The sequence below is a fragment of the Engystomops pustulosus genome, chromosome 2 (assembly GCF_040894005.1).
Source record: "Engystomops pustulosus chromosome 2, aEngPut4.maternal, whole genome shotgun sequence".
In the NCBI taxonomy this organism is placed as follows: domain Eukaryota; kingdom Metazoa; phylum Chordata; class Amphibia; order Anura; family Leptodactylidae; genus Engystomops; species Engystomops pustulosus.
This window is the reverse complement of record NC_092412.1, coordinates 33,735,675-33,751,075: the sequence shown is the minus strand read 5'-3', so window position 1 is coordinate 33,751,075 and position 15,401 is coordinate 33,735,675. Positions and strand designations below refer to the sequence as shown.

Sequence of the window (15,401 nt, the reverse complement as noted above, 5' to 3'; positions counted from 1 at the left end):
TTTTCATATACATATAGCATAGCATATTAATGGAAATCCCTTTTGAAAATATGGCTAACATTTCAGATGCCTTTACAGGATAAGGTGCAATATGCGGGTAGATGAACAACACTGATGAATGTTCCGCTTGCACATTCTCTCTAATTCTCAATTGTCTCAGAGCTGGTGGGTGGAGACCAGCTGCTAGGATGTCTCCCTAGTACTGAATATAAAAAGTAGAAGCCCCCCACAATGCTTCCTCTCTCCCTTACTCAGATGGGCATGATATGATAAGATGGGAGATAAGACAAATGGGGTGAGAAAGAAACTTTGGATACATTCCGAATTCTATGATCGCAGTCTTTGTAACATTGGTTGGACCAGCTGACTATTTAACTGTAGGGGGTCCTACCGATTTTTCCCTAAAGTAAGATTTTGGGGAGATTGAGCCCTGTTATTTTGTGCTCTAGGAGATCAGAAGTTCTGTAAGACGTCTGATAGATTGGGAGAGGCTCCTAAGAAACAGATGTAGGATCGTGTGCATCTAATGTGGTTGACCAGGGCTAATTCTGCATAGTGTACATGCTGGGCAATGTAGTGCACAACTGTGGCTAATCATAGCCCCGAGGGGCTACTTTTCTGCCATCTTTCGCATAATGATGAAACATATGCCGTACCTTATCTGCAATTGATTAGTTAGGGCTTGGTATCCTTCTTTGTTACCGTGTACCCCCATCTGTTTGTAGTGATACATAAAACTTTATTAAATGACAGCACGATCACCAGAATGGATACCCCCTCCTTCAGATCGCTCCCCTATCTTAGGAGATAATCGCTCTGTATAAAGCTCAGCTAATTGAATTGTTTGTGTGGAAGCGGAGAACCTTTTAAGTCTTGTAGGAGGAGAATGACGGCAACAACCTCGCTCACAGCGGCGCGGCTCTCCAGGGCAGCGCGCTTCGCCTTTGCTTTAAGGGATTTCATCGCTTTGTAACAATCATGTTAATTAAAAGCCGGATTGTAAGAAACTCGCAGGGATATTTCCCTGGAATAGGAGTATATTTGTTTCTCGCAGAATTCTGTACTATGCTAATTAGCTCATTCTTTCTGAAGAAAACACTTAAGGGGCTGGAGATATATTCTCCAGTCTTCTGTAATATTGTATGTATTACCAGGATAAGGGAAGTAAAGCAGCGAGATGTAGTGGCAGGGGCCTATGTGATCTGTAACTGAATGGAGCTAAGTGCCTGAGGATATTAAAAGGGAAATTCGTCTTTAAGAAATCTTTTCAAAATAGAAAATTCTTAATACTGTCTGCAACTTTTGCCTGATTGCAAGTGTTGGAAATCAAGCAGCTAAAGCCTAGATCCAGATTGCTACGTGGCCGATTTGATCCAACCTGAATGTTTACACCTTCAAATAAGTCACATAAGTTGTGCTCCATGCACACAGGAATATTTTGCGGCGCAGTCACCCTAGCTCACCCCACCATGACTATGTTCTATTTGTGCAGCCAGCTTTATGGCTCCAAATTAGACCACATGCATGGAACCTTGTAGGGTGGCTTGGGAGATGGTACTGGAGCAGCAAGAGGAGTGAACATTAGGGTCAAGCGGTGATTTGCTGCCGTGAATGTTTAAGATGTCTCCTATGTGATGTAACTGTCCAAATATGGCAAACCCGAAATCTCTGTTTAACAACAGTTGGGGATGAATGCCATACATCCTTCTTCCATAGGCCATTACAGCCTAACATCTAAACCAGAGACACTTACTCATAGATCCAGGCAGTGTGCCTGTAATAATCTTCTTATATTTGTTATCCATGGCCTCCTTCTTTAATAAATAAATAAATAAATAAAATTATGCTTATAAACCAGAAGGCTGCACAGGCTGTTACACTCTACGAGAGCACTTCTCCCTACCACTGTGTGAGATTACATTAGGGAGAGGAAAGGGCGGAGTGCAAAGGGAACAGGAGGAAGGGGTGGACAGTGTAACATCTTGAGAAGCTTCAGCAGAGAGGGGCTCTGATAATGCCCCTAGAACCCTTCTGGCTCATTAGCAGAATTTTAAAAGCCCATTTTACAAAAAAGAATGGATAACAAATATAAGAACATTACCCCAGTCATGGTGCCTGGATCTGGGTGTAAGTGTCCCTGGTTTATCATGATGGATTTTGATGGTAAATTCCCTTTAAACCAACACATTAATCCAGCAGGGTGAAATAGTTTAGCCTACCACACTATTCCATCCAGTGTTTCATGTTGTATGCGAGGTATCCTGAGCTGCCTCTATATGTCTATGGAGTGTTTAGTGTGAATGTCTGGTGTGATATTCACACCAAACAATAGCAAAGTCAAGTAAACAAGAAACAAAAAGTATGTAGAAACAGAGAACAAGGAACAAGTATAGGTGCCTCATAGAAAACAGAGGCTATGGTTGGTGAGGGACAAATTAGTGGGTGCAGGTGTGGATGAGAATGGGTGAGACAAATAACTGAAAGGTGCTGCTCCTCCTCCTACTTTTACTCCATTCCTGTTTTGGGCATCAAAAACTGCATCTGAAAAACTGAGCGTGTGACATCACCCTTAGGCAGAACAGTACGAGCAACTGCAGAACAATTTAGCAACCCTGAAGGAGGACACCTCCAGTAGTACAAGCCGGGTGCTCGGCCATGAAGCACTGGAAACCTGAAGCCAAAAGAATCTCTATGGATGTTCATCTGAAGTCAGTTCTGTCATCCAGAAATCTACCACATGGCCTGGATTCTCCTTTAACAACGCGAGGAAGTTTTACTGGAGCGAAAATCTGCGATAAAAGCTCAAGAGGTGGGAGGTAGAAATATATAAATGGCCCTCTTTATTCCGTCCTGGTGCTAATGTACAGAACGTAGCTCTCAGCTTTTGTCTCCAACTAAAAATGACTCCTCACGTAATGGATTATTGTATCAAACAGAGCAATTAACCATCTGGTTAGATAAATGTGCTCGTTCTCCACCTCCTGGCACTGAGGGAACAAGGTGTATCTTCATAATGCACAGCAACAAGAACATTTCTGTGTGAGGCTTAAATGTGGGGAATATGGGGGCAGTGTACATTCTGCGAGTCCCGAAACATATCACAGGCTAAACACTCACTAGACTTAGATAGGGGATAAGTGTCATATGCGGGTCGCCCCCAGACCTGAGCAGAATGGAGGACTGAGGGTGATGCCACACATGGCATTTGGAACTCGTTTTTGGTCCGTTTTGAAGCAGTCTGTCCAAAAACGCATCCGTTTTTGACCAGTTTTAATTAAGATCATTGGTAAAACCTGTCAAAAACTGATGTGTTTCAAAAAAACGGCTTAAAAACGGACCAAAAACGGGTTCAGAACGCCATGTGTGGCATCACCCTAAAACTTCCCCCTGAATCCTCCTATTCACTCCCACGATATGTATAGGGGCCTCCAGCGTTTTCAACTGAAACGCATGCGATCTGGAATGAGTACGGCGTGTTTTGCATGTAAACAATGCAAACAACCCTCCCAAAAAACAATTGAAACAAAAATGGGGATATTTATCTTGAGCCATCATACAATGTTCCCGCTGCCCCTCTGGCACGCCAGGCATTGTGCAGGCGCATTCTGTAGCTACTGCGCATTCTTGCCCCACATTGTCACTCCCTGCACACCCCTTCACATTTACTTGGTGCAGAAATGGTGTAGGGTTGGTGGGGGGATAGCAGCAATTCAGTTCTTATATGACATAAAACTGGTGTACAAGCCTTTATAAATATCCCCCCAATGTATGAACACAGTGTTAGTGTCAATAGTGAGACAGCAATACAATATCACAGTATACTAGCCAATAACTTCGCTGATTGGGTGGCAGGACAGATAAAATAAACACATACTGTGATAGGGTATTGCAAAATAATGTCGTTTTTCACAGCTGGTTGTCTTTAAATAAGCTAACGCCTATTGTTTAGCCAAATCCATTTATCGAATGAACGATTCCTTCGGGCTTTCTAATCCCCAAAATGTTTGATATACAATAGTAACCATTTCCTATTTTGAGGGTGTATCCCTCCGCCACTAGAGAGAGCATTCTGTATATTGGTAAGAAGGTTGTCTGGGAGGCCTAACATTTTTATTACTGCATCAAAGTGATGCAAAAATAAGGTGAAATGCATACCTTAAATACTCGGGTATAATCTCGAGTATATGTGCTAAAAAACCCTTCTTCAGGGTAGTTCTGCCCCAGAAACGTGTTGTCCTATTTTGAAAACCCTAATTAAAGGAATTTAATCTATTCCCTTGAATCCTTATTGGTAGCAGCCCGTCAATCTACCTGAAATTTTTATACTTACTCAATTTGCACCGACTTATCTGGCCACCCAGGACGACGCTGCAGATCCAAGGCAAAACCACCTCAGTTCTTGCCTTTTACACCCATTTAGTGACTGTACTATGTTCATTTGTTGATTTATTATACCTAGCAAGTAGTTGTGCTGTATGCACCTTTATATGTTTGCCAACATCTTCTTCATCAGTCTCTCATCGGAGACAATAGCCTCCCTCTCTTACCTCGTAACCTTTTCATCTCTCCCACAAACTGCCCGCTCGGAGTAGGAATATACTGAATTGACACATTTCTACCGCACCAATAACACAGTTGGATCTCCATGGAGAACTAACATCATTCGACTCTTCATGCAACTCCTCCTCCCTGGTAACACATTCCATTTCCGTCATTAATGTCTCCTACTTGATAAATGGAAGGACCATGACCTCCCCTATGTCAAAGCCTGGGAGAGAGAAGTGGATAGATAAATGGCACAGAGACTTTGAACTGTGCCAAAAATTCTCCACCTCCTCTAAATCTCTGGAAGCAAAGTTTAAAATACCCTCTAGGTGGTATTGGGTTCCCGCCAAACTACACACCATTCATCCAAATTGGCCAGATGTGTGCTGGCGCTGGTGCCAAGCTGGAACCATGGCTCATATTTGGTGGTGCTGTCCGACACTCCAGCCCTGTTGGTCACAAGCAACTAAAGCCAAAGTTCCCTGATGGGATTCATGTTGGTTGCAGCACACACTCATCCCCAGGCTTTGCAAGTTCTTTCAGTGATCGACTGGTTTCCTCTTACAGAGACTGGAAGAGCTCAATGCAGATTCTGGGGAAGCTATTGACCTGGGGTCCCCAGCTGCCCATTGGTCAGTCCCCTGAATTATCTACCTTCTCCTGAGCTCTCTTAAGTCTGACCACTGACTTTCAATATCAGTAATCTACTCTGTTGTCTATTCTCCTAGCCCCCTGATATTCCCACTAATTATATTTCCCCCATTAAACCGGTTATTCCCCCCACACCTCTGATACTATGCTGTACTATATGTCTTTCGTTTTTCTTGTTTTACCCTTATCGAGATTTACTTAAAGAGGACCTGTCACCAAAATTTCCGGCACTAGGAGCTGCTTACTAAAGTAAGCAGCTCCCAGTGCTTGAACAAACGCCGCAGTGTTGGAGTGATAGCGTTACCGGAAACCTCCGATAACGCTATCTAACACTGCGGCAGGGTATAGTGTAATCATCGGACCAATCGCAAAGCTGTCTGATGTATTCATGAGGGGGGGTCCGAGGCGCTGCCTCTTCCTCGGACCGCCCCGCTCGCTCTATAGGCTGGCAGTGACGCCCCTAGCCACGCCCCAACGCCACCCCCTCATGAATACGTCAGACATCTTTACCAGCTGTCCGACAATTACACTGTACCCCGCCGCAGTGTTTGATAGCGTTACTGGAGGATTATAGGATTATACATGATTACCTGTCTAAAGGTGCTTCTATGATACACTTACTTGGATTTTACCCCCCCTGGTCTATATATCCTAGACCAGTGAGTCTAACATCTTTTTTTTATATTTGTTTGTTTGCTCATCTGTTTTTATGCTGATCGATAAAAAAAAGGATACAAAAAACACATCTCCATTATTCTGCGTATGGGTAAAAAAACATCTGCTCAATGGAAATATGACACGGGACCCCAGTGATCATGAGAGAAGTGTAGGAGATTTATGGCGTGAATGGAACTGTGTTGGGAAGAGAAGTAGACTACGGAGGAATAGAATGGATGAATATAAGATTTTTCACTTCAACATGGTCTGAGAGCAGCAGTTCCTGGGGGGTGATCGCTACATGGAGATCGGAGTTTGACTTTCGACTCCATTTGTTTCATTGATCTGATATTTAGGACCAATCTTGGATAGGTCATCAATGTAATGAAAGTAAAAAAAAAAAAAAAACTTTTACTTGTGCTGTCTATTTATATGCAGAATGCTATTATATGTAGTAGTGCATGTAGTGTAACAACAAACCAGGGCATCTGGCGTCTCGGTGCACCACGAGCGTTCGGTGTGGACTGATTTTATATGAATGAACTTTATTCTACTACAGAAGATAATGGTGACGTAATCAAACATTTGCATGTGCCGCGAATTTATAAAGATGAAATGAATACCAATTTTTTTCATAGTGGTCAATTTTTTCATTATTCGGATATGTAGTAACCTTGAAAGCGCCCCCTAATGGAGCCTGCAGGTAAACAGTCTAGGGAGGTCAGACAGAGCAGGAAATGACAGACGAGACATACAGTATATCAATCTACTCATCTACTGCTCCGACTGGACAGTACAAGGTGACCGCTGACTAAGTAAGTTATGGTTTTATTGGCCCACGGGTCACTGTACCTGTATTGCCACCGCTCTGGATACGAGTCCTCTGAGGTACTGGAGAGGGTCTTCTGGGCCTTCCCATTTGCTTTGCCAGGCGAGCGGACACTGTAAATGAATGTAAAAACATCAGGAGAGCTTTAGATATAGTCAGGTCGATATATACCTGTAGAGACCCTGGTTCTCTGACTGTGTAGCTATGTAACTGGCTGATCATCTGATTGATCGACCTGCAGTGATTGGGTGAATTTTGTGGCCTCTTTATTGCTGACTAGGCACATTGCTGTACACCCTAGTGCAGTGGTGGCGAACCTATGGCACGGGTGCCAGAGGTGGCACTCGGAGCCATTTCTGTGGGCACTCAGACCATCGCTCTAGGACAGAGTTCACCAAATAGGACCAAATCCACCAAATCTTCCTGCAGTCCAAGGCAACTTAAGAGAAGCTGCTCTCAGTGCTATTTTAAAGCAACATTTCATTGGCTGTTTGGAACAACGGGAAAAGCGAAAAGGTGTTTACAGAACTGCAATAACTTTCAAGGTCATGCTGCTGGACCCACCATTCTTCTACAGAGAGACCCTGGAGAGAAGTTACAACGAGTCTGAATTTGTCCCCTTCTTCTTTCAACTGTATTGGTAGCCTCAGGGGGTCAATACAATTGAAAGATGAGGAAGAACAGGTAGCAATAAGTTACTGCTTAAAATTCCATGTTGCCACTTCACGGTAAATAACTGGATTTTGGTTGTAGTTTGGGCACTCAGTCTCTAGAAGGTGCGCCATCACTGCCCTAGTGGTTGTACACGGTACTGCAGCTAATGTGAATGCGTGTGAGAAACATAAAGTATACAATACTACACAATGTGCGGCAATATTTCTGCTAATGTAGTGACGACTACAACATTATCCTGAGCACCTTCACCATATCATACAGGATAGACCATCAACCGCAAATCTCCATTGTGAATCTATCTAAATAATAAGCCACTAATCTCGCACTAGTGAGGGAAGCCATATTTTAATAGGAGCCATCCCAATGCAGGTCACATGGAGACATCGGGATCTGTTCTCTATATTCGGCCCCTTACAAAGCAGATATTGATGGCCATCAATCAAAATGTGTGGACAACCCCTTTAAAAAGGCCCATTTCTAGCAACACCAGCTGTCATGGTTGAGTGGGGTGGGAGCTACACCACTACTCCCATGCTCATTATGCGTTTTTTTGTATAAATAACGTGCGTCCTCGCTTTTTATCATTCTGCAAATAGCTGAACGTCTTGAAAATCATTTTGCACTTGACAGAATTGTATGAGATTGAGAAGCTTGTAAACAATGCGAAATATTGGCCCAATAAAAGTCATTGTGATATTTATGGCCTCATTCTTGCTCTTTTACTAGGCTGGCAACAGACAAAGCATTATTTCATCGCAGTTCAGAAACTCATTCCCAAACATTTATATTTATTACGAAGGGGCAGATGTAGCCGGGAAAATAACATGTACAGGAAGGGCTTACAGCATTGTGCAAGTTCTTAAAGGAAATTACCATCAAAAGATGGCACCGTGACTGTGGTAATCTTATTATATCTGTTATCCATTGACTTCTTCCTTAAATCAATTTTCAAAATTATACTAATGAGCCGTAAAGGCTACTGAGGCGGTTCCCAAAGCCCCTCTGTGCTGCAGCTTCACAGGCAGTTACTATGGGGCTTATTTACTAAGGGCTCTGCGGCCGCACTTTCGTTGGGTTTCCCGACTTTTTCAGTTTTGCGCCGAATTCCGCCGGGATTCCACAGATTCGGAAAAACCGCGGAATTTAAAAAACGAAGTGTGTCGCAAAATCAATCACTCACATGCACTGAGAAGAACCAGGTGAACTCCAGCGCACCTCGGAGGACCTAGGCGCAGCAGCGACACCTGGTGGACATCGGGCGCACGACCTTAGTGAATCGCCGGAAGACCCAAATCCTCGTCGCAGAACGTGCCGCTGGATTGCGACAGGACCGCGTAAGTAAATCTGCCCCAATGTCTTCCTCTCTCTTCATTCAGCACTTCCCCTCTCCCCTTCCCTGATGTAATCTCACTGCCACATAGGAAGTTCCAACACACAGTGGGAGGGTGGGAAGTACTCCAGCACAGTGTAATAGCCCATAAACCACAGCAAGGAGGGGCTCTGGTAACACCCCCAGATAATAGTATAATTTAAAAGTTGCCTGGATCTATAAGTAATCATGTTTATCAATAATTGATTTCCTTTAACTTTGCTGTGAAGGAAGTTTTGTAGTCAGTTAAGATGGAGGAAGAATCACAATAATCAACAGTAAGTGCAAAAGTTTAGCTTGTACCCCCCCCGTGTAACTTTAACTTAACTAGAGAAGGCCCATGCTTCCAATGATGCAGCACTAGCAGTCAGGTTACTTGCTAGGATCATTGGCTATTATGGGCACAAGCCCAGGATAGTGCGGGGAATGGTGTCAAATCTTTTGTATTGCTCAGCCCTCTCTAATACAGAGACATGTGCAAGGAGAAGACTCTGGTAACCGATGAAGCTGCATTATTCTCCACAGCCTCCGTTATTTGACAGTAGAACAGTATAAGAATAGAAGAGAGATAAAAGATCGATTGATAGATGGATAGATAATAGATAGGAGATAAATGGATATAATAGATAGGAGATAGATATGATAGCTAATACATAGGAGACGGGTAGATTTATAGATAGATAAAAAGCTAGGTAGATAAATGGTTAGATAAATAATAGATAAATAATAATAATGATAGATAGATAGATAGATAGATAGATAGATAGATAGATAGATAGATAGATAGATAGGAAATAGATAAATTATAGTAGATAAATAACTATAAAGATAGATGATAGATACATAGACAGGAGATAGATGATAGATACATAGACAGGAGATAGATGATAGATACATAGACAGGAGATAGATGATAGATACATAGACAGGAGATAGATGATAAGCATCGTCATCTCCCGGGCTTTCATCTAAGTGCTATTAAAGGAGTAATACATCCTCTGCCCACAAAAGTCCACATGCAGGGGGCCCTGTGCAAATGAACAGTTTGATGCCCCCTAATGCAGGCCCTGGCTTTCTGACTGCAGCAACAAATAAGGGGCTTTTACTCTGTCTCCCACTTCTCACTTATTTGTAAGGCGAGTAGGATATGGGGTGACCAGTGAGAATCAGAGGTGGCACATACTCCCAGGTAGCGGCTAAGAGAGACACAGAAGATGTCCAAATTATTTCTCCTTCACAGACTCTATAAATCCCTGCAACAAAAGAGCACAGAAAGGGGAGAAGAAAGAGAGAGGCTTTTGTTGTGTGTCACTTTATTCTGCATCTTTGTATAGAAAAATGCACACATCAGCCCACAATATGCCAAGGACATGCCCCTTTTACCACCAGTTTGGATGGTGATAACATTGAGACCCCTTTGTATTATTCTTTGCCTCTTATACTGGGATCTGCTACCTCTCTAATTGTCCTGCGTCTTCCGTCTTATTAACCTGCAGACGCACATTCATGATGGAGCTGTCACATCCCCCCATTGTGGTCACCTCAGGACAGCCTGGATGATGGGAGCACTGGCTGACAACTTCTCCCAGCCCTTCCCTCCACCCTGTGTGCAGTGACTGGTGACAACCTGTCAGGGTCACAATGTCTCTACCTCCTCCTCTGATGCCTGTTGAATTACAAAGCGAAACAGAAATGTACAGTCTGGCAGCTGTCAATGCAATGTCACCGGTCTAAAAAATGGAGATTATAATCACTCAAATTGGAACCGTGTAAATAGAAGGATATGTCCGACAGCCCCTGATAGAGGGACCATGGCCATGAATGCCCCAGTGCATGGACTATCAGATGGAGGCACATCCACTGCAGCCTGTGATGGTGGTATTAGCCCTTATTCACTCACCACACATATACCCCTCCCTGTACTGTGAAGATTTATATAGTTTTTTTGTATTCAGTATTTTAAGCTGGATGACTAGAAAACAGGAGCAGTACCGTCTGTCTGATGTGCACCCATATATTCAGATATGGACAGCCTTGCCTAAGGAAGGCCATTAATAACCAGGAAACTTATGGCCAACCCCTTAAAGAGATATTTTATAATAATGTGAAAAAAAGACCAATGTTATTATATTGATAATAATCCAGATCTTTATATGCTGCAGAGCCTTGGAGAGTAACATAACACAACTAAAACACGACTGTGTAACAATTATAGGTGTATTATATGTGTTCCCGAAATACAGCGACACCAATACAATTCCTACATCCCTTACCTATCATTCTCTCTGGTATGAAGGTCCTGTCAGTATCCTGTGCCTGGTCCTGGTCTCTGACTGTTTCTGGTATGAGGGTCCTGTCAGTATCCTGTGCCTGGTCCTGGTCTCTGACTGTTTCTGGTATGAGGGTCCTGTCAGTATCCTGTGCCTGGTCCTGGTCTCTGACTGTTTCTGGTATGAGGGTCCTGTCAGTATCCTGTGCCTGGTCCTGGTCTCTGACTGTTTCTGGTATGAGGGTCCTGTCAGTATCCTGTGCCTGGTCCTGGTCTCTGACTGTTTCTGGTATGAAGGTCCTATCAGTATCCTGTGCCTGGTCCTGGTCTCTGACTGTTTCTGGTATGAGGGTCCTGTCAGTATCCTGTGCCTGGTCCTGGTCTCTGACTGTTTCTGGTATGAGGGTCCTGTCAGTATCCTGTGCCTGGTCCTGATCTCTGACTGTTTCTGGTATGAGGGTCCTGTCAGTATCCTGTGCCTGGTCCTGGTCTCTGGCTGTTTCTGGTATGAGGGTCCTGTCAGTTTCCTGTGCCTGGTCCTGGTCTCTGGCTGTTTCTGGTATGAGGGACCTGTCAGTATCCTGTGCCTGGTCCTGGTCTCTGACTGTTTCTGGTATGAAGGTCCTGTCAGTATCCTGTGCCTGGTCCAGGTCTCTGACTGTTTCTGGTATGAAGGTCCTGTCAGTACCCTGTGCCTGGTCCTGGTCTCTCACTGTTTCTGGTATGAGGGTCATGTCAGTATCCTGTGCCTGGTCCAGGTCTCTGACTGTTTCTGGTATGAGGGGTCCTGTCAGTATCCTGTGCCTGGTCCTGGTCTCTGGCTGTTTCTGGTTTGGAGTCCTGTCAGTATCCTGTGCCTGGTCCCGGTCTCTGACTGTTTCTGGTATAAGGGTTCTGTCAGTATCCGGTGCCTGGTCCTGGTCTCTGACTGTTTCTGGTATAAGGGTCCTGTCAGTATCCTGTGCCTGGTCCTGGTCTCTGACTGTTTCTGGTATAAGGGTCCTGTCAGTATCCTGTGCCTGGTCCTGGTCTCTGACTGTTTCTGGTATGAGGGTCCTGTCAGTATCCTGTGCCTGGTCCTGGTCTCTGACTGTTTCTGGTATGAGGGTCCTGTCAGTATCCTGTGCCTGGTCCTGGTCTCTGACTGTCTCTGGTATGAGGGTCCTGTCAGTATCCTGTGCCTGGTCCTGGTCTCTGACTGTTTCTGGTATGAGGGTCCTGTCAGTATCCTGTGCCTGGTCCTGGTCTCTGACTGTCTCTGGTATGAGGGTCCTGTCAGTATCCTGTGCCTGGTCCTGGTCTCTGACTGTTTCTGGTATGAGGGTCCTGTCAGTATCCTGTGCCTGGTCCTGGTCTCTGACTGTCTCTGGTATGAGGGTCCTGTCAGTATCCTGTGCCTGGTCCTGGTCTCTGACTGTTTCTGGTATAAGGGTTCTGTCAGTATCCGGTGCCTGGTCCTGGTCTCTGACTGTTTCTGGTATGAGGGTCCTGTCAGTATCCTGTGCCTGGTCCTGGTCTCTGACTGTTTCTGGTATGAGGGTCCTGTCAGTATCCTGTGCCTGGTCCTGGTCTCTGACTGTTTCTGGTATGAAGGTCCTGTCAGTATCCTGTGCCTGGTCCTGGTCTCTCACTGTTTCTGGTATGAGGGTCCTGTCAGTATCCTGTGCCTGGTCCTGGTTTCTGACTGCTTCTGGTATGAAGGTCCTGTCAGTATCCTGTGCCTGGTCCTGGTCTCTGACTGTTTCTGGTATGAGGGTCCTGTCAGTATCCTGTGCCTGGTCCTGATCTCTGACTGTTTCTGGTATGAGGGTCCTGTCAGTATCCTGTGCCTGGTACTGGTCTATGACTGATTCTGGTATGAAGGTCCTGTCAGTATCCTGTGCCTGGTCCTGGTCTCTGGCTGTTTCTGGTATGGGGGTCCTGTCAGTTTCCTGTGCCTGGTCCTGGTCTCTGGCTGTTTCTGGTATGGGGGTCCTGTCAGTTTCCTGTGCCTGGTCCTGGTCTCTGACTGTCTCTGGTATAAGGGTCCTGTCAGTATCCTGTGCCTGGTCCTGGTCTCTGGCTGTTTCTGGTATGGGGGTCCTGTCAGTATCCTGTGCCTGGTCCTTGTCTCTGGCTGTTTCTGGTATGAGGGTCCTGTCAGTATCCTGTGCCTGGTCCTGGTCTCTGGCTGTTTCTGGTATGAGGGTCCTGTCAGTATCCTGTGCCTGGTCCCGGTCTCTGACTGTCTCTGGTATGGAGGTCCTGTCAGTATCCTGTGCCTGGTCCTGGTCTCTGACTGTTTCTGGTATGAGGGTCCTGTCAGTTTCCTGTGCCTGGTCCTGGTCTCTGGCTGTTTCTGGTATGGGGGTCCTGTCAGTATCCTGTGCCTGGTCCTGGTCTCTGACTGTTTCTGGTATGAGGGTCCTGTCAGTATCCTGTGCCTGGTCCTGGTCTCTGGCTGTTTCTGGTATGAGGGACCTGTCAGTATCCTGTGCCTGGTCCTGGTCTCTGACTGTTTCTGGTATGAAGGTCCTGTCAGTATCCTGTGCCTGGTCCAGGTCTCTGACTGTTTCTGGTATGAAGGTCCTGTCAGTACCCTGTGCCTGGTCCTGGTCTCTCACTGTTTCTGGTATGAGGGTCATGTCAGTATCCTGTGCCTGGTCCTGGTTTCTGACTGTTTCTGGTATGAGGGTCCTGTCAGTATCCTGTGCCTGGTCCTGGTCTCTGACTGTTTCTGGTATGAAGGTCCTGTCAGTATCCTGTGCCTGGTCCTGGTCTCTGGCTGTTTCTGGTATGGGGGTCCTGTCAGTATCCTGTGCCTGGTCCTGGTCTCTGGCTGTTTCTGGTATGGGGGTCCTGTCAGTATCCTGTGCCTGGTCCAGGTCTCTGACTGTTTCTGGTATGAAGGTCCTATCAGTATCCTGTGCCTGGTCCTGGTCTCTGACTGTTTCTGGTATGAGGGTCCTGTCAGTATCCTGTGCCTGGTCCTGGTCTCTGACTGTTTCTGGTATGAGGGTCCTGTCAGTATCCTGTGCCTGGTCCTGGTCTCTGGCTGTTTCTGGTATGGGGGTCCTGTCAGTATCCTGTGCCTGGTCCAGGTCTCTGACTGTTTCTGGTAAGAGGGTCCTGTCAGTATCCTGTGCCTGGTCCTGGTCTCTGACTGTTTCTGGTATGAGGGTCCTGTCAGTATCCTGTGCCTGGTCCTGGTCTCTGACTGTTTCTGGTATGAGGGACCTGTCAGTATCCTGTGCCTGGTCCTGGTCTCTGACTGTTTCTGGTATGAAGGTCCTGTCAGTATCCTGTGCCTGGTCCAGGTCTCTGACTGTTTCTGGTATGAAGGTCCTGTCAGTACCCTGTGCCTGGTCCTGGTCTCTGACTGTTTCTGGTATGAGGGGTCCTGTCAGTATCCTGTGCCTGGTCCTGGTCTCTGGCTGTTTCTGGTTTGGAGTCCTGTCAGTATCCTGTGCCTGGTCCCGGTCTCTGACTGTTTCTGGTATAAGGGTTCTGTCAGTATCCGGTGCCTGGTCCTGGTCTCTGACTGTTTCTGGTATAAGGGTCCTGTCAGTATCCTGTGCCTGGTCCTGGTCTCTGACTGTTTCTGGTATAAGGGTCCTGTCAGTATCCTGTGCCTGGTCCTGGTCTCTGACTGTTTCTGGTATGAGGGTCCTGTCAGTATCCTGTGCCTGGTCCTGGTCTCTGACTGTTTCTGGTATGAGGGACCTGTCAGTATCCTGTGCCTGGTCCTGGTCTCTGACTGTTTCTGGTATGAAGGTCCTGTCAGTGTCCTGTGCCTGGTCCAGGTCTCTGACTGTTTCTGGTATGAAGGTCCTGTCAGTACCCTGTGCCTGGTCCTGGTCTCTGACTGTTTCTGGTATGGGGGTCCTGTCAGTATCCTGTGCCTGGTCCTGGTCTCTGACTGTTTCTGGTATGAAGGTCCTGTCAGTATCCTGTGCCTGGTCCTGTTCTCTGACTGTTTCTGGTATGGGGGTCCTGTCAGTATCCGGTGCCTGGTCCTGGTCTCTGGCTGTTTCTGGTATGAGGGTCCTGTCAGTATCCTGTGCCTGGTCCTGGTCTCTGACTGTCTCTGGTATGAGGGTCCTGTCAGTATCCTGTGCCTGGTCCTGGTCTCTGACTGTTTCTGGTATGTGGTCCTGTCAGTATCCTGTGCCTGGTCCTGATCTCTGACTGTTTCTGGTATGAGGGTCCTGTCAGTATCCTGTGCCTGGTCCTGGTCTCTGACTGTTTCTGGTATGAAGGTCCTGTCAGTATCCTGTGCCTGGTCCTGATCTCTGACTGTTTCTGGTATGAGGGTCCTGTCAGTATCCTGTGTCTGGTCCTGGTCTATGTTTCTGGTATGGGGGTCCTGTCAGTATCCTGTGCCTGGTCCTGGTCTCTGACTGTTTCTGGTATGAAGGTCCTGTCAG

General features: G+C 46.1%; 1 protein-coding gene across 3 annotated transcripts in view; it reads right to left on the bottom strand.

Moving 5' to 3' along the window:
- The window catches only part of DYNC2H1 (dynein cytoplasmic 2 heavy chain 1), a 219,162-nt gene that overhangs the window by 33,396 nt on the left and 170,365 nt on the right, over positions 1–15,401 (bottom strand). For all 3 annotated transcript variants that reach the window (XM_072134207.1, XM_072134209.1, XM_072134208.1), the window contains one exon: positions 6,706–6,795. In XM_072134207.1, the coding sequence (XP_071990308.1) occupies positions 6,706–6,795 (90 nt within the window). The remainder of the gene's footprint in view (positions 1–6,705; positions 6,796–15,401) is intronic.